The sequence below is a fragment of the Puma concolor genome, chromosome B4 (assembly GCF_028749965.1).
Source record: "Puma concolor isolate L17-30 chromosome B4, mPumCon1.1.hap2, whole genome shotgun sequence".
Taxonomy (NCBI): domain Eukaryota; kingdom Metazoa; phylum Chordata; class Mammalia; order Carnivora; family Felidae; genus Puma; species Puma concolor.
Window position 1 is genome coordinate 106,717,757 of NC_141673.1, and position 20,596 is coordinate 106,738,352.

General features: G+C 37.5%; 1 protein-coding gene across 15 annotated transcripts in view; it reads left to right on the forward strand.

Moving 5' to 3' along the window:
• ERC1 (ELKS/RAB6-interacting/CAST family member 1) overlaps positions 1-20,596 on the forward strand; it is a 523,541-nt gene that overhangs the window by 394,952 nt on the left and 107,993 nt on the right. For all 15 annotated transcript variants that reach the window (XM_086714405.1, XM_086714409.1, XM_086714403.1 and 12 more), the window contains one exon: positions 2,770-2,914. In XM_086714405.1, coding sequence (XP_086570531.1) covers positions 2,770-2,914 — 145 coding nt within the window. The remainder of the gene's footprint in view (positions 1-2,769; positions 2,915-20,596) is intronic.

The window sequence follows — 20,596 nt, forward strand, 5'->3', positions numbered from 1 at the left end:
ACTTGAGTTAGTAAGACTCTTAAAGCCAATAATTATTAATCCTCATCAAGGTTCATTTTCTTTAAAATAGCCATATTTGATTTTGAATAGGTGACTTCCACATCTCAAGCAATTGACTCTGAATAAAAAGGAGCTGTTTCTGGTATTTTTATTTTCTTCTTTATAGTTTTCTGTATCTTCCAGTTCTTCCATGAATGCAAATTACTTTTATCAAAGTTACCCTTTTTGTTCCCAAAGAACCAGTTATATTTAAGAGTTAAGTGGCTACTGAAATAAGATTATTTTTGTAATTTGTTTTTTTTTCCACGCTAAATTCCATTTCCTCTGAAAAGCAGGGTGTTGGCTAAAATTTTTTTGTTTTGACACTTTTGAGTGCTCTCTGTAAAACTTAACCACGTAAGTTCACCTATACCCCATGGTCTTTACTACCAGATGTATTGAGAGAACAACAATTTTTCTTATTCCCAAAAATTAGATGGCTGTTACTATTTATTACATTTAATATTCTTGCCTCTCTTTGGAATTTTTTTCTTCTGAATTTTTAATGAAGTTGTTCTCCCCTATAGTTGTCCATTTCAAATTTACCAAAATTGTAGACAAGAGAACAATACTATCTCTTTCTTTCCAAAAAAAAAGAAAAACCTAAAAACTAATATACTCATTAAAGATTCTGACATTACCCAATATATATGTGCAATATATAATAAAAATATTTTATTCTGGACTATCAATTGCCCTTTGTAGGCACATACACATGTAGAAATCAGTATCAAGGGTATACTTTTAAAATGGAAAGGACAATGGTATTTAAACTGTTAGGGAATTTTCAGTGATTGTGAGCAATGGGTATGGGAGATGAAGTTTTATTCTGTGCAGTTTGTAGCATATTATCAATGCTTAACAAAAAATAACATAAATGAAATAATAAAATTTCAATTTGAATTTTATATAAAAAGAGAAAAAGATTTAAAATGATATATCTTAGTAAAAAGGCATTATTGTGGTGGCTCACACTCTAGTGCCACATCCTTTATTTTAAAATTTAGAATCTGAATTGTCACCTGTTATATCATATTGCAGTTTGGGAATGTGACATTTTACCCCAGAGATTAACTGTACCGCACTAGCTGGCCAAGCATATCATTTATAAAAGAATTTGGAATTCGGTCAAGATGCTTCACCAACATAGAATAATGTTTACTATTTCACATTATGAGGCTTTCCTTGAGCACAGAATGGAACTCAGATCCCATCACCTTTGTATCTCGCATTTGCAAAGATGCTTATTACTTGATCTAATTGCATACAGTCATTTATCTTTCATTCATCTTCTGTTATTTGCCTGCTGCTAAATGTGTAATTCTGACTATTGGTGCACAGAAATGCTGCAGCACCCTTATTGAGAAAACACATTTCTCATTCCAGCGTTGTCAGTCTTTGAGCTTCCCCAAAGGGAACAGATGACAGCAATCAGCAGGAAATTGTGCATAGTGAGACCAACTTGAACTCCTCCACCTTTAAGCTCATTTCACCACTTAACATTTTTTTCAAGTGGTCAGTGGATATATTTAGACTATTGTTATCCCTTTGGTGTTGATTAGAACTTCACGAGATAAGCCATCTGCCATTTTTTTAGAATTATATAGAGTGTGGGGACAGTGGAAAATTAGACTGGGGTCACTGAGAATCTTCTTTCCTTCCAACAGCAAAGACTGGTTAAACAAATCTTCATTTCCATGATGTAAGCTGATCTATATCCTCTATTTGTTAGTACTGCTTGTTCAGAGTTCTCCAGACCTACCCATCCAGAAAATAGAAAATCCTTGTCAGAATATGCAAAAGATAGTCTTCCAGTTTGTGGCTAAACTAAAACTCTTCCAGATGACTGCTATTGAAGCATAATTATCTTAACAAAAGACAGAAGCAAGGTTAAACTTGGGCAGTTCATTCTCAGATTCAGCATTTCCTTAGGTCAAAAGCTCAGGCCACTTAAATAGTTCCTGTAAGTCAAATCTGCCTTCTTAGAGATGACTTAAATAAAAGATGCGCTATTGAGGAATGCATTTTTGACTGTGAGACTAATTGTTCACCAACTTCATTCTGATTATTTTGTAAATTTCTCCTGTTCACCCCTCTTTTAAATCCCACCTTCTTTTCCTCTGGATGTGAACCAAAAAGTCCTTAGCCAAACCACAAGGAATCTGTAAGGTTTAAGTTATTGTTTCAAAGTGCACAGATCATTGCCAAATAAAGCCATGACTGGAAACGTATTTGCATTGATGAGAGAAAGAGAATTGTGGATGTTTAGAATGCTCCAAGAACAGATGGCTGATTTTCTAAATCCTATCTACTAATGTTTACAATTTGTTATTCACTCTGTACATAAAAATGTTTTCAGTTTCAGTAATGCCTCAATTTGCCTGGAAGGTACCAAATGCTTATCAAAAGAATAAGTTAAATGAGTCAAATGTATGGGTGACAGTATTATTCTTAGTTTAAAAGTCATTAGTTTTGTTTACTTTTCGAGTTTAACTATAACTATAGGAGCTCTTTATTAAGATGTCTGTATAACATGTGATAAAGACATTACAATCAGAGAAACCTGAGTGGGATTCCTGGCTGCACCATTACTTGGTGTGAATTTGGGCAAGCTATATAAGCTCTCGGAGCTTTGGGTTCATCACCCATAAAATGGTGTGATAATAATAGTAACTTCAAAGGATTGTTTTCAGGATAAATGAAAACCCTGGAATTTTCCTTATTTTGTAGGCAAGAAGCTCTTCTGGCTGCCATTAGTGAAAAAGATGCCAACATAGCTCTTCTGGAGCTTTCATCCTCTAAGAAAAAGACCCAAGAGGAAGTGGCTGCACTGAAGCGGGAGAAGGATCGTCTGGTACAGCAGCTCAAACAGCAGGTATAACTAAATGCCAGGGAGGGCCCCACCATAGAGGGTCAGTAGGTCCAGCTTTCACACCGTTCCCTACCTTTATCTTTGCCAGCTTGTATTTTAAGGTCTTGTGTCTCATATTAGACATCTGATCTTTGTATCTAGTTAGTTTTCATAAGCAGAGACTTTAATCTTCACAAATCTCTGGCTTTATCTAGGAATTAGAGATGTCACAAGTCTCTCATGAGAAAGTTTTTTTGGTTTTGTTTTTGAGAGAGAGAGAGCATGCACATGCTCAAGCTGGGAAGGAACAGAGGGAGAGAAAGAAAATCTTAAGCAGGCTCCACACCCAGCACAGAGCCCGACCTGGGGCTCAATCCCACAACCATGAGCTCATGACCTGAGCCGAAATCAAGAGTTGGTTGCTTAACCAACTGAGCCACCCAGGCATTCCTGAGAGCATTTTTTAACTTGTGCAATAGCTGGATGAAATTAATGAAATTCTGCCCGGGTGAAATGAAAAAGGCTCATTTCTTTTGAATGATCCAACCAGAGTCCCACTGTATAGAAGGCATATTTTTACTTAAACAATTCTAGCCTATTCAGAGCTAAGTATGTTCTGAAGATAGGGGCAAAGTTTTGCCCTTTTCTTTTCCAACCTAAACCCTCCCCAAATGTAATGCTTAATATTTATGTAAAACCTGTGGAAATAAAAGCTAAACACTTCCCTTTTGTTGATGGTTGGACAATGTTGTAAATGTACTTAGTGGACAGAACTATATACTTAAAAATGGTTAAAATGATAAATTTTTTGTTATATATATTTTACCACAATTTTTAAACTGGGGGGAAAATCTTTGAAAATAAACAGAAAGCTGAATCTAAGTCCCCTTATTTATCTTTAATGCTCTTCACTGGCCATTCTTGTACTGTTTGCAGTGTCCACAAGTCATGTCTTCTAGTATCATCTCCTTTATTCTCAGATACATTTTCTGTGCGTTGTGTCTGCCTTCATTTGCTCTTCTGTCTGAAGTAATAAGACTGGGAAAGAGTTTTTCAAGTGAAGGAATTTCTTCTTTTCTACTCTAGGGGATCATTAATTGATAGTATTTTTACATAATATTTAATGTTCAAATTAACAAGAATCAGTATTTACACAATAAAAATAATTGTTTGTGGGCCATTATTAAAACTGTGTAGAACTAGATTTTATGTTTCTGTGGCCAACTTTGCTGAGAAAATACCAAAAGATGTCCCTTTTCTTTTCTTTTCCTTTCTTTTCTTTTTTCTTTTTTAAATATAATTTATTGACACGTTGGTTTCCATACAACACCCAGTGTTCATCCCAACCAGTGTTCATACATGCTACATTTACATCCCTCCTCAATGCCCATCACCCACTTTCCCCTCTCCCCCACCCACCCCCCATCACCCCTCAGTTTATTCTCAGTACCCAAGAGTCTCTTATGGTTTGCATCCCTCCCTCTCTTTTTTCCCCCCTTCCCCTCCCCCGTGGTCTTCTGTTAAGTTTCTCAAGATCTACCTGTGAGTGAAAACATATGGTATCTGTCTTTCTCTGAGGATGTCCCTTTCTACAGGATAGATAGATGACCAGCAAGAAAACCCAACCCACTGCTCATTTATAAGCAAAAGAAACTTTTCCAGTGTCCTAAAATAATTTGTCATAAGAAGAGGACATCAACCAGTATTTGGATACCGGTTAAGTAAAGCAGGAAGAATGTGCTTAATTTTAAGGACATCTGGGGGTGCCAGGGTGGCTCAGTCGATTGAGCATCTGACTTTGGCTCAGGTCATGATCTTGTGGTTCATGAGCCCAAGCCCCACATCAGGCTCTGTGCTGACAGCTTAGAGCCTGGAGCCTGCTTCAGATTCTTGTCTCCCCCTCTCTGCTCCTCCCCTGCTCACACTATCTCTATAAAATGTCTAGCAGACTAGAGTACTGCATCTCATTCATAGTAGCTTTTGATTACTTGGTTCTCAAGGCTATATGTTTTCAGTAGGTGAAAGTTGAAGATATGAACTTATAATCTTTAAAAATAATGGCTTAATGCCTTTACATCTAACTATATGCCCTGAGTATTCTATAGTGATGTGATCTATGTAAGGAGAAAGATAAATGTAGTTCTTGGGAGTCCTTCCTAACAGTGTTTTCCTGTCTTCTTTCCATGTAAAGTTTCATATTCCTGCTGTCTCAAAGAGTATCTAGGATGCTATGAGCAAGAAGGAACCGGTCTTGCCAAAGATATTTGATTCTTTAATTTTTCTAAGTGTGTGTACTAACTTTTAGACAAGGGAGAGGCCTTTTGGAAAGCGGATATGGCATCAATATTGTTTTAATTTAAAGCTTCTAGTCCTTGACTTGCTGGAATGTGCCTCAATCTAAAGGCCATTTCCTAACAAGGAAGCAGGCAACGTTGACCGGGCTTTCCAGTAAATGGAGCTGCCACTGCCTGATGGGCTCTTGGCATTCATGGGCAGTTCCTATTGTCAGAAAGAGATGAAGCAACAAGGGATTTACAGATTTCGGGGTCACCCTCTAAGATGGTCCCAATTTACATACCCACCCCAGGGTAACTTATTTCCGTGACTCATTCATGGCAAAGCAGCACTTGGAGAGGCTGCATCAGAGGAAGGGGCCAGAGCCAATGAAAAAAATAAAACCTAAAGGTTGTCTAACAAACTCCAGATGTGCTGTGGTGGGTGCCAACCAGTGTGTTCGGATTATAAGTCATGAAGAAGCCCCTGCTGTGATTGTCAAGCACCCACGCTGGATTTAATGTAAACTCACATGGAACCCTGGAAAGCATTAACACAATCTGTTGAGCCACAGCAGCTGTCACAAGATGGCCTTTCTCTCAGCATTATTTTCTTCTTTTCACCTCAAGAATTTTATAGCCTCCATATTGTATTTGCTGTTAGTGTGAAGTCTGGCTCTGCCCCTGTGTGTGCTCTGTGCAGATGTGCCATGGGCAGATTGGGCTTTTTGAGACAAGCTACATGGTTGGGTTTGTTTTGTTTTGCTTTCTTTTGTTTCTGTTTTTTTAAAGGTCAACTATAACTTTATGAGTAAATGCTACAAACTTAAACTGATGTGGTTTGAATCTAGACAGTCTCATTTACAACTATAATTTTGGAATCCTCTGCATTAGGATGAAATGTCAACAGTATATTCTTTTATTCCAGCATTGTCTAGGCATGAGGGATATAAAGACACAGTACTTGCCTTAAAGAAGAAGCTCACAGGGTAGTGCTTAAAATACTAGTTGTTCTAAACATTTGGCAAAACCATTCTGTAGAAAGTAGTCTTACCATCATTTCCTGCTGACAGTCTCAGCAAATCATCCCTGCATTACGTGATTTATTTGCCCGTTTATTTCACATTTTTTGAGTATATACTGTGTGTCAAATATTGTATAAATGGAAAATGAATGTCTTCCTAGTTAACAACCTGGCAGAAAGCTAATCAGACCTAGATTGTACCTCTCTCTAGCTGTCTCTTTTACCAAAGAGACAAATTATTTCTCTGAGATTCATCTATAGAATTTGGATAATGTTACCTGCCTCACAGGGTTGGTGTGAAATTAAAGAACACAGCAAACCCATAGCACTTAGATTTCCACTTTCAGAGATCCCTGTTTCACAGTGAGAACTGTGCTATCTCTAGGTGATACATGCTACATTGAGGGAGGGGAGAGCTTCAGTAACTATGGCTCTCCTTCTCAGTCATCTCTGATAGCTGTTTACTTTTCAGTATGACTATTGTATTTAGAATTATATAGCCAGCACATTGTGTTCTACTCCTGTGAGGAAGAACATATTTCTCAGAGCACTTAAGAGAATAAGTGGTATTTTTTATCCTTCCTTTTTCTTTTTACCTGTTTCTTCAGTGATAGAACTATAATACAGCATTTTTCAAAAATCATTCTGATATATCTTTTTTAAGTCTTATAGTTTCATCATAGAAGATCATTGTTTAAACGCCCACCTGCCTGAAGTTGTCAGGGCTAGGAACGTTACCACACCCAAACATGTATTCTCACTCTCTAGTTCTGTGACTTTCTGCTTGCATACATGCCTCTTCTAGCCCTGACTCATACAAGTTCTCAGAAATATGTGAAAATAGGATAACTACAAAAATAGCTACCACTTATCAAGTGACTATAATATGCTGGGCATAGTTGCTTTATACACATCATATCTAATCCTCACCACAGTTCTGTATGGTATTATCTCCATTATGTAGATGAAGCACCTCAGACCCCAAAAGATTAAATTTCTTGGCTAAATTTCCACAAGGACTAAGTGGAAGGACCAGAGTTCATTCTCTTCTTACTCTTTCCATCTTACATGGAAATTCCAGACAGTTGGTAATTAGGAAAGTTGTATTGCAATTCGAATAATACAAACAATGTTGTTTTAAGTTTTTATGACAGTTGTTTGTTCCCCTGAGAGATGGGAAAGGGTATTTTTTATATTTCAATACTTCCCCTCTCTTCCTCTGAAGAACCTGAAACAAAAAGGAAATGGTGTGATTTGACTCTGTTCTCCAAATTACTAAGAGAAATGATATGAACTTGAAGCTGCAAAAGTACGGTGAGGTATAATTTAGCTTCTTTTCTGTCTTTGGAGATGGCAGTACTCTATCAGGACTAAACATGCTGTTGTTCTAACAGTGCACCTTCACTTTCATGTCCTGCCTTCTTTGAACCATCTGCAAATGGCTCCTAAAAGCACCAGCTGGGAGCCAGCCTCTCAGAGACTTTGACCACCCTGAATATATGGAGACTTTCCAACTTCAGAGTGATTATAAAAGAGTGTTTGGTCCCCTGGATCCCTGACCAGTGTACGGGTAGTGAAGAGATATTCTAACCCTGCAGCTGTCCAGCAGGTAGCCTCTGTGGCCAGTTTGTTTGGCCTTTATGTGGGGTTAAGAAAATTGCCCACATAAGCTCTGCTATCCCTGACCTTATCATGTGTGAACATGACATGCATGAAATAAAGAACAATTACAGGTTCCTTCTAAGAGCAGACAGTCATAGTAGTCATTTCAGGGTCCTATGGGTTTAAAACTATTGTTCTTAAAGAATATTTAGCTGACCACCCACTTGAGATTTAGACAGAATTAATTTAGTTGCTTTTCGGGTTGAGTTTCTTTTTGAAGAAAACAAAAATGAGAAAAATAATCTGTAGTAGCTACCTCTAAAATATTAATTTTTCATAATCACAGATTACCCTGGAAACTTGATGATGTTATCCACTGTGAACTTTTCAACTCTTGAGTTCTGTAGGCAAATGCTCTACTTTCTATAATAGGATAATGCTAAATTAGGTCTAAGTAAGATAAGTAGTCAAGTCAATTCACTCATAATGAGAAGCACAGAATTTTGATTGGTTCCTTTTTTTTAATCAATCATTGCTTTTGAGTTATATCACATAAAATGTTTTAAGGTTTAACCTTTTCTTCTCAAATATTAATTTCTCATATTCATAATTTATTATGAAAATCATTGTCAGCATTAAACCTGTGATTCTTTATACCTTCTATATTCTCATTCTCCTGCAAGACCTGAACTATTCTCATTGATGATGTATTAAGACAACTATCAGGAAATGTCCTGTGTGGTGTACTGACATCAAAAATCAGTTGAGTTTTTAAAAGATCTTTATAAAGTCAGAATGGCCTCACATCTTTTATTATACCCTCGCATTTGGCCATATGTGACGCGGAACATTCATCTTGCTCCCCTTTGGAAGAAAAATTTCGCAAAATATTGTCATCATTTTCTAACAACATCTCCTGTGAGGAAAAGAGGTTATTAATAATGTAGTTCCAACTTAGAATAAACTGAGGGTTGATGGGGGGTGGGAGGGACGGGAAAGTAGGTGATGGGCCTTGAGGAGGGCACCTGTTAGGATGAGCACTGGATGTTGTAAGGAAACCAATATGACAATAAATTTCATATAAAATAAAATAAACCTACCCCAGGAAAACAAAAACAGTAACAACAACAACAAAAAATAACAATAATGTAGTTCCAGAGGCGCCTGGCTGGCTCAGCATCCAACTTTGGCTCAGATCATGATCTCGCAGCTTGTAGGTTTGAGCGTCATGGCGGGCTCTGTGCTGACAGCTCGGAGCCTGGAGCCTGCTTGGGATTCTATATCTCCCTCTCTTTCTGCCCCTCCCCTGCTTGTATGCGCGCTCTCTCTCTCTCTCTCTCTCAAAAATAAACATTAAAAAAAAATAGTGTAGTTCCATTTCACAGAAGGTAAAATCAAGGCCACTGACCAGCTAACAGCATAAATCACCTATAGGTATCAAAGGCTTATAAGAAGAGTAGATCTGTACTTTAGCACAGATAGCATACACCGTCATATCAGTGTTCCTAATTGGAACTCTGTGGCTGTAATTCAAGACACCCTTAACATTTTCCCTGCTGTCCAGGAATCTCTTCTTCCTTGACCCACACCCTTTACAGTTAACAGATCCTTCTAGACACTCACCTAAATTAATTTTAGCAACATTTGCCAATTATTATTTAGTGTTTACTATGTACCAAGCCCTCTTCTAGGTGCTGGTGATAGAAAGGTGCAAGCAAACATGGCTCTTGGAGACTTCTCTTTATTGTATGTTCAACTACTTCGGCATTTCTAGGTATTTTGTCACATAAGAATTTTCATGTCACCTAATGTGGCAAAGAAGTTGCTGTTCTTTCACACTACACAAGAAAATTGAGCAAAAACATATATCACTGATTTGTCCCACAATTTCAGATTGTTCAATCTGTCTCATTTTAAGAACTCTAAACTAATTTTAATTTCTCCTTATTTTATATATTCTCAACAAATTGTCAGTTTCCAAAATGCTCAAATAGAATTATAAATAGATTAAGGATAGCTAAGTTCACTAGCTGAGTAGGTGTGAAGAATCATAAATAATGCATATACGTATTTTAGTGGATACAGAAAAACCTTGGATAAGTTGCTGTGTATCTGTGCTTCATTTCCCCCAAGTAAAATGATTATTATCTCTCTCCTGTTTCTGTTCAGGAAGTTTGAAGATGAGTTAGAACCAAGATCTTCTGGAGAACAGTAATACATAAGTACAGAGCTGTGTGATGTGTATATATACCTACAGATAGATGTATCACTCAGGGAAGCTAGCTGTCAGACAGATACTAATGCCAAGGTTCATCTGCACAGTGCTCAGCTGACCAGAGCCTGCTCCTGATCTCTTCTCACTGTTCAGTCTGAATATCCCTTTCTGTTCACACAATCCTTTCCCAGTTGTCCCAGTTCTGCTGCCTTGCAGTACACCCAGGTGATCCCTATTGATACTGGAGGTAATCCTATACTCTTCAGGCAAGTGTTTCCATATACTTTCTTACTTTTCTATTGTGTTGTGTGTATTTTATTTGTTTAACCCTCACAAGACCACTTTATTTCCCTAATCTCTAAGTTATTGATGGAAATGAGTTTCTTCAGTGTTGCTCCAAGTATTTTCAAGAAGCACAGTATGAAAACTATCTGAAGTGAATTATACTTTAAGTAATTGTCTTTTATTCAGTTCTGCTCACTCTCTAGATAAGATTTTTAGTCTCTTGCAAGGAGCTACATGTGACATATGTGATACCTTGCATGATACTTTTATTTATTGCTTTATTGGATAGTGCTAAGGACTTTGACAGCCACTAATTAGGCCCAGGAAACTGGCCTGTGTTTTGAATTGGCACTTACTGCATCTAACATTATACCTTCATGCATTTGTAAACCCGTATCTATACATTCTTCAGACTTCCTTATCCTTGTTAGAATGCTGGTTACTGATAATGACAGTATTCAATGTTCTATCCACATAGCTCACTCAGAAACAACTTATTCTATAATATAGACTTGTTCTCTTTTGCTTCCTTTATTTGGGTTATTTTATTACTTTTGTTAATAGTAAACTGAATGTGTGTATAGGTTAACACCGTTCTTATTTTGACTGTAGACCCCTTTTCTCATGTTATAAGGCTGACCATTGGCCCAGATGACAAAGAGAGATATGTCATCTCTTCCTCCTCATAGCATTGAAGGCTACCATTATAGTAGCATGATATGCTAACTGTGAAGTTATAGTTGAAAAGGTACTTCTCATAACCACTCCAGGCATTTGGAACTTTCCAAATAAACTATCTTTTGGATTAAATTTCTCATGTTTATCCATGATCCAAAGGAGAATAAATTTTTGAAAGTTCAGTAAATTCCTTTTATTTGGTACTGAGGGTTAGGGTGCAAAAAAATATCATTTGTTCCAACTCCAACTTTGAGGCACATGTTTTGTTTTGTTTTGTTTTTATCACAGTTTCAATGAAAGAAAATGCTATTTCAATATTGATTCTATGTAAGCCAAGCTTAAATAATTTTATTTTGTTTGAAGTGTCTTCCTCTACCTATCTCATAGTTTTGGGTAAAGAATGTAAATCTATTGCTTTGTATGTAAAAATGTGATTGCTTCTTATTTACTAAGTTTTGGGAAGAACTGGCTCAAGTTTGTTCTGAAAAATGAAACTATGGGTCAGGTATGTTAAAAAAAACAACACATCAACTCAGATTTGGTTTTCATATTCTTAGCCCCAGGCCCCAACCCACTTACTGAAGTGACATTTAGAACTGCTGAGTTAGAGCATGATAATAAATAATTGGATTCTTACTTTTCAGACTTATTGTTGGTTCTCTGTAGTATGCATAGTTGTTTCTGAACAGAGCTAAAATAATGTGAGGACATACTAATCATCTATTAATATGAACTCAGTTTGGTGAAAGCCATTACTTTGGATTTATCATTTTCTTTTACTAAAAGAAAAAAAATTATGAAAAATCCTTTTAACTAGCCAAGAAAATAGACATTTCAGTAGGGTCCTTGCTCATGTTAAAGATTTTTCCATAGGAATGAAATTTGTCATGGAAGTGTGTTGCCAGTAAGTTTATTATTTGTTAAGTTCCCAATAAACACAAAAAAGGACCAAGCTGTCTTTGAGGTGGAAACATGATTGATTTTCTTTCCTCTTACATAAGAAGCAAGAACGAACAAGGATACACCTTCAGGCCTCTAGTTGGAAGTCTCCTTAACTAAATCACTCAGTTCGTTAAGTGCAGTTTTTTACTTTTCACATTACAGCTGGTAATGTTGTTGCTGAACTTTCTGCTCCTACTTAACAAGGATCCCCATAACATGTGGCTCACTTCTTTTGAAGACCCCATTGATAGTCTCATCAAAACCTGTATCTCTACTAACAGTCTATTCAAGGCACATTACATTTTCACTAACACTCTCCTCAAAATCTTTCCAGCTCTTCCAGCTTCCACCCCACTGCCCAATTCCAAAGCCATTCCCACATTTTAAGTTTTTGTTGTGGCAGTTACCAAAATCTATTATCTGTTACTGCATAAAAAATACCTTGAATTTAGTGTCTTAAAACACCAAACACTTAGGGGTTCCTGGCTGGCTCAGTCAGTGGAGCATGTGACTCTTGATCTCTGGTTGTACATTTAAGCCCCATGTTGGTTGTAGAGATTACTTAAAATAAAAATAAAATCTTACACACACACACACACACACACACACACACACACACATCTATTATCTCACATTGTATCTTAGTGTCAGGAATCTGGGAGCAGCTTAGCTGGTTGTTCTGACTCAGGATCCCTGATGAATTTGCAGTCAGGCTATTGGCCGGGTCTACCTGAATGCTTGACTGGAACTACAAGATTCACTTCCAAATTCACCCATATGACTCTTGGCTCTACACCATTTAAGGCTTTTCTAGAAGGTTACTCAGTACATGGTAGCTGGCTTCCCCCGAGCATGTGATCCAGGAGAGAGGAAAAGAGCAACAAAGACGGAAACCACAATGTCTTTTGTAGTCTAATCTCAGAAGTGACATACCATTACTTCAACCTTATTCTATTAATTACATAAACCAACTGTCTATGATGTGAGAGGGAACAACACAGTGGTGTGAATAACTGTAAACAGGGATCTTTGCAGATTGTCTTGAAGGTTGGCTACCACAAGTGAATGAATAAACAATTTGTGGTATGCTCATGCAATGAAATACTGCTCAACAATAAATAGGAATGAACTACAAACACAGCAATGCGGGTGATTCTCAAAAACACAACTGAACAAAAGAATCCAGACAGAAGAATATTCCATATTTATATTAAACTCTAGAAAAGACTTTTAATTTATGACCTCAGAAAACAGGTAAGACAATAAGGCAGAACTGATTTCATCTTCCCTACCTCGACTCATAAGCGGGGCCTACATTGGGAAAGGAACAAGTTCCATTCTCTCTTTTTTTTTTTCCGCTTCCTTTGGTGTTGGGGTCCTCAGTGCTGATGCTGCCTCTCTGACCAACATTGGCCCCCAATTCCTTGAGGAAAGCAGTAACTGAAAGACACAAACCTGGCTGCTTTCTGTAATGTTACTTGACTCACAGGAAAGTTCTATATCCTTGCCATGCCAGATAGTGAGAGTGAGAATCTATAGGCTGCCTCAGTACTTCTCTGTCCATTCTTCATCTATCACCAGTTTCTTTTTTCCTTCTCGGATAAGCACAAGGCAAATCAACAAGGCTGATTGATGCCTAAGGAGGTACCAAAGACAGGAACGAGATGCCAATTTCCTTTTCTTTTACTCTTACCCAGAGTTTAGGATTGAATATACTAGGATTTAGGATTGACTTCTCTTTGAGCCCTCTCGCTTAGCTTGGACACAGGGAACCTAGTGTACACTTACATAGATCCCTGTGCCATCAAGACTACTCTGCCAGTCCTGGCACCACACTCCCAGCTGTCTCAGGCTGAAAAGGTATGTGCTGACGTGTTGAACTAGTGGACAGTCATGCCTTTTCTGCCACCTCTTAGTAGCTCTATATAATATGGCTTGGTTAGCTCTTCTTTGTCCCCAGCTTTGGTCCCTGGTCACTAATTCTGGAATAGCTGGAAAAACCCATTCATCACAGTATTAAAACTAGCTTAAAAGTGGCATCTAAAATTGGAGAGAGAACAATAAAATTGTGTTGCATTCTTTAGAAAGAGAACATTAATAAGGTAAAGCTACAAAGAGCTCCTGAGCTGTTAATGAACAAAGGGGAAAATAAATAGCAAGTGTTGAAGTAACTCAAGTGCTACTCTGTAGCTGTTGGTGAAAAGCAGAATTTAGTAGGCATCTGTCTGTCTCACTAAGCAGTTTAAATTCTTGATGATGAGACCAGCCCAAGAGAGCATTCACGTATCCACTTGTCCACCACACATATATAGTGCCAGGTATCTTTTGCTTGACTGGGCAGGCATTCCTGAGGAGACATATACGTTAGGCACTGCTGGAGAACCCCTTGATGTTGCATTTGACTGTGCCTGCTATCTCCTGTATTGGCCGTATACACATGTCCACGTCTCAGCTGTCCTGTATGACATTATCTCCTGATAGTGACTGTTATTTTATGATCAGAGAAAGTGAAAACCTTCTGTCTAGTTAAAATACACAGTATTCAGACATTGCCAGAATAGAAGATTGCAGTTCAGTCAGTATTTAATGATTCAGTGGCCCTTTCTGATTTGGTCAGATAAAAATGTTAATCTCTTTTTAGTTATCCTATCTCCCTTCAATTCTAGGGTTAGTTGTTGTTGTTGTTTTGTATTAGGTATTCAGTATACATACTTCTTTCTCTACACCACTACAAACATTAAGATCAGCTAGATTTTTCCTACTGATGATATCCAGATTTATTTGAAAGGAACTGGATGCAAAGCATTTTCCATTCACTGTCCTCACCTCTGGAATTGCCTTCTATTTCCTCGTCTTAATCTCTACTTTAATCTTCACTTCAAGACTCATCTTTGTAGTTTGGAATTTCCTAGCCATGAAATCTTTTTTTCTTTTTCTTTTTTTTTTTTTAACCATTAGCAAATTCATTCTGTGCCTTTTTTCACTCACACATTCATCCTCCTTTGGATATGAGTTGAAACATGGGAGGGGAGGAAAAAAGAAAAAGAAATTATTCACTTGTACTACAGTTGTTTTTAACCTTATGTATTCTAAGACAAATTATTCTCATTGGTGTGGCTGTTTCTTCAAATATAGGAATTCCCATTCTGTAACTGTTGCTGTCTGGTTTTCTTGTTGTATGAAGCCATGTGGTACAGTAGAAATAACACCAAACTGAGTGTCAAGAGACCTGAGCTCTAGCTCCAACTCTATTGATAGCTAAGCATATAATCTTAAACCATAGTAATACCATCTAATATGCACAGTTTACAGTTTACAAAGTATTAGTCAAATACCTTAGAGCACCTAACCCTGTGGCTAAATGGGCCAGGCAAATATCGTTAAGTTAAAGAAGTGAATAAAGTATGTAAGACAATAAGAGAGAGAGAGACTCTGTGATTAACTAGGGGCCAAATGCTTTTTCTGTAAAAGCAGCCATGTTTTCTTTTTTTAAATATAATTTATTGTCAAATTAGCTAACATGCAGTGTATATACACTGTGCTCTTGGCTTTGGGAGTAGATTCTCATGATTCTTCACTTACATACAACCCCCAGTGCTTAGCCCAACAAATGCCCTCCTCGATGCCCATCACCCATTTTCCCCTCTCCCCCACCCCCTGCCATCAACCTTCAGTTTGTTCTATGTATTTAAGAGTTTCTTATGGTTTGCGTCCAGCTCTGTTAGATACTATTTTTCCCCCTTTCCTTCCCCCATGGTCTTCTGTTAAGTTTCTCAATTTCCACATATGAGTGAAAACATATGATATCTGTCTTTCTCTGACTGACTTATTTCACTTAGCATAATACCCTCCAGTTCCATCCTCGTTGTTGCAAATGACAGGATTTCATTCTTTCTCATTGCCAAGTAGTATTCCATTGTGTATATAAACCACATCTTCTTTATCCATTCATCAGTTGATGGACATTTGGGTTCTTTCCATGATTTGGCTATTGTTGAAAGCGCTGCTATAAACATTGGGGTACATGTGCCCTTATGAACCAGCACTCCTGTATCCTTTGGATAAATTCCTAGTAGTAAAAGCCGCCACGTTTTAATTCCAACTTGTGGCCATACATGATGTGAGCTTTGTGTTACACAGGCATCCATTCTTTTCTTCAGAGTCCACAAATTTATATAAATCTCTTTTCTTGAGATAAAATTGACATATTAGTTTTAGGTGTGAGCACAATTTGATATATGTATGTACTGTGAAATGATTACCATGATAAGTTTACTTAACATCCATCACACAATTAGTTACACATTTTTTTTCTTGTGACCTGCTATCAGCAACTTCCAAATACACAGCATAGTATTGTTAACTGTGGTCACCATGCTGTACATTACATCCCCAGGATTTATTTATACTGTAACTGGAAGTTTGTGGTTTCTTTTAATTTTTTTTTAATGTTTATTTTTTTTTTTTTTTTTTTTGAGACAGAGGCAGACAGAGCATGAGTGGGGGAGGGGCAGAGAGAGAGGGAGACACAGAGCCTGAAGCAGGCTCCAGACTCCGAGCTGTCAGCACAGAGCCCGACTTGGGGCTCAAACCCAAGGACCGTGAGATGATGACCTGAGCTGAAGTCAGATACTTAGCTGACTGAGCCACCCAGGTGCCCCGAGAAATTTGTATTTTTTTTGACCCTCTTCACCTATAAATCTCTCAATACCTGAATGTTGGCATTTAATTAATTTTTTTTTGTTTTTTATATAAGCCAGGCCATAAGCTGCCTAACTTACCTCTCTATGTTTTATCTTCCTCATTTATAATACTGTATGGATAGATAAAATTAATTTTGAAGTTTTGAAGTCTAAAAGTTCTTTATTTTCCATGTTTTAACAAATTAATTACTTAGAGTGATATTATCTAATTGCTGACATTAGGAATATTTTTAAAAGATGCAATTATAAAGCATAAGAAAACAGACTGCTTAAATCTGTCTATAGAGATTTGCTTACTTTATGAAAGTAGTAAGTATTGCATTTTGAATTTTTAAAAAAAATCCTGGTTACTTAGTATCCCTTTAAAGCCTTTTTTTGTATTCTACAAAGAAATAGATCATCTTTTGATGAGTTTTGCTTGTTTGGAGCTAAGTGAAGTCCAGAGGTTTGGAGATATGGGGAAATCTGGATTCCTCCCAGTCTCCTTTCATCCATCTGTTCCATCTTTTTTGTCATCAATTCCAGATGTAGGAAAATTCTTCACAAAAATTTGATAAGACTCTTTCTTCCCTTTTTTTCTAGCATCAAATCTAACTTGCCCTTCCTATTGTCAGACTGCTGCCTTTTATGATGCAACAGGGAATTTATAAATCTTCTGAGTTTCCTGATCCCTCTTGAATTGTCTCAATGCAAATAAATCAGCCTAGGTTTCCTGTCCCCATGCTTGTACCTCTCCTATTCCTGCTTCTTGGTCTATGTCTGTCAGGTGGCATGATTTATAACTGTTTCTTGTGCTCATTGACCTTGGTCTGAGGATCTCATTAAGCATAAGTAGAATTTAGAAAGATTGGTTTGAGAATGTTTCCCCTTTCCTCTACTAAACTTTTCTTGGTAGGAATCAGTCAGACCAGTATTTTCCACAGAGAATATTCCTACTGCCTCTTTTGGTCTCTTTTTAACTAATGAGAATACTTATTAAAAGTGAATATGGAGGGGCACCTGGGTGGCTCAGTCGGTTAAGCGTCTGACTTTGGCCCGGGTCATGATCTCGTGGTTCGTGGGTTCGAGCCCCATGTCGGGCTCTGTGCTGACAGCTTGGAGCCTGCTTCAGATTCTGTGTCTCCCTCTCTTTCTGCCCCTCCCCAGATCACGCTTGCTCTCTCTCTGTCAAAAATAAATAAAAACTTAAAAAAAATTTTTAAGTGAATGTGGAATTGAATGATACTTATATTCAAGAACAGGAAGAATGGTATTAGGTAAACTACAACATTTGCTATCACAGAGTGCCCTTTACATGGGTAGTTAACACAACCAATTAAATCATCTGTACTGCTACATGGTTCTCTAGAAAACAGTACTAAGGGGGCACTTGGGTGGCTTAGTCGGGTAAGCACTGACTTCGGCTCAGGTTGTGATCTCACGGTTTATGAGTTCAAGCCCTGGGTCGGGCTCTGTGCTGACAGCTCAGAGCCTAGAGCCTGCTTCAGATTCTGTGTCTCCCTGTCTCTCTGTCCCTCCCCCACTCGTGCTCGGACTCTCTCTCTCTCTCTCTCTCAAAAATGAATAAATGTTTTAAAAAACTAAAAAAAAAAAAAACAGTACTCATGCCATTAGTCACTTCACAGATAATAATATCTAACATTTATCGAGCTAAGCTTTGTTTTGAGTGCTTCACATGAATTAACTAATCTTTACAACAACGCTGTTAAGTAGAAATCCTCATTTTACTAAGGAGATCCTGAGAGAAAGATGTTAAGTAATTTCCCCCAGTTTACATAGCTAGTAAGTAACTGAGCTAGGAATCATAACAGATGCTATTACTCCAGTGCTGACACTGCTAATCACTCCACCAAAATATGTTGCCATCACTGTGTGCTTTTGGTTAGAGATTTCAGTAGCCGTCAGCCATTATTAATGACCCTATAATTCTCTTGTGATAAATATTACTTTAATAATCTTTTACTTATTTGTTTATATTCCAGTATAATTAACATATAGTGTTTTATTAGTCTCAGGTGTACAGTATAGTGATTCAATAGTTCTATACATTTGTCAGTGCTCATCATGATACGTGTACTCTTAACCCCTTCATCTGTGTCACCAATCCCCCGTCCTCCCCCCCCCCCCCCATCCCTCGTGCAACAACCTGTTTGTTCTCTGTGTTTAAGAGTCTGGTTTTTGCTTGTCTCTTGTTTGTTTGTTTGTTTGTTTTTCATTTATTTTGTTTCTTAAATTCCATATATGAGTGAAATCATATGGCATTTGTCTTTCTCTGATTGATTTATTTCACTTATATTCATTGTACCCTCTAGATCCATCCATGTTGTTGCAAATGGCAAGATTTCATTCTTTATTATGGCTGAGTTATATTCCATGGTATATATACATACCATGTCTTCTTTATTATTTCATCTATTGGATAGACACTTGGATTACTTCCTTAATTTGGCTGTTGTAAATAATGCTGTAGTAAACCTAGGAGTGCATATATCTCTTTGAATTAGTGTTTTTGTATTCTTTGGGTAAATACCCAAAAGTGCGATTACTGGATCATATGGTAATTCTGTTTTTAATTCTTGAGGAACCTCCAGACTATTTTCCACAGTGGCTGTACCAGTTGCATTCCCACCAACGGTGAACAAATGTTTCTTTTTCTCTACATCCTCACCAACACCTTTTGTTTCTTGTGTTGTCAGTTTTAGCCATTCTGACAAGTATGAGGTGATACCTCATTGTGGTTTTGATTTGCTTTTCCCTCATGATGAGCAATGATGAACAGCTTTTCATGTGTCTATTGGCCATCTGTATGTATGTCTTCTTGGAAAAATGTCTGTTCATGTCATCTGCCCATTTTTTAATTGGATTATTCGTTTTTTGGATTCTAACTCTTTATCTGATATGTCATTTGCAAATATCTCTCCCATCCCATTGGTTGCCTTTTAATTTTGTTGATTATTTCCTTTGCTGTACAGAAGCTTTTTATTTTGCTGTAGTCCCAATAGTTTATTTTTGCTTTTGTTTCCCGTGTCTCAGGACACATATGTAGAAAGAAGTTGCTCTGGCCAATGTCAAAGAAGTTATTGCCTATATTCTTTTTTAGGATTTTTATGGTTTTAGGTCTCACATTGAGGTCTTTAATCCATTTTGAATTTGTTTTTGTGTATGGTGTAAGAAAGTGGTCCAGTTTCATTCTTTTACATGTAGCTCTCCAGTTTTCCCAGCACCATTTGTTGAAGAGACTGTCTTTTTCCCATTGCATATTCTTTCCTCCTTTGTCAAAGATTAATTGACCATATAATCATGGGTTTATGTCTGGGCTTTCTATTCTGTTTCATTGATCTATGTGTCTGTTTTTGTGCCAGTATTACACTGTTTTGTTTACTATAGCTTTAAATTTTTTTTTTCAACGTTTATTTATTTTTGGGACAGAGAGAGACAGAGCATGAACGGGGGAGGGGCAGAGAGAGAGGGAGACACAGAATCAGAAACAGGCTCCAGGCTCTGAGCCATCAGCCCAGAGCCTGACGCGGGGCTCGAACTCACGGACCGCGAGATCGTGACCTGGCTGAAGTCGGACGCTTAACCGACTGCGCCACCCAGGCGCCCCTGCTATAGCTTTATAGTATAACTTGATATCTGGGATTGTGATACCTCCAGTTTTGTTCTTTTTCAAGATTTCTTTGGCTATTCATGGTCTCATGTGATTCGATACAAATTTTAGGATTGTTCTAGTTCTGTGAAAAATGCTGTTGGTATTTTGATGGGGGTTGCATTTAGTCTATAGATTGCTTTGGGTAATACAAACATTTTAACAATGTTTATTCTTCCAATCCATGATCATGGAATATTTTTCAATTTGTTTGTGTCATTTTCAATTTCTTTCATCAGTATTTTATAGTTTTCAGAGTACTTGTCTTTCGTTTTTTAAGTTTATTAATTTTGAGAGAGAGAGAGCACGTGCGCATGCTCACATGCGAGCCAGGG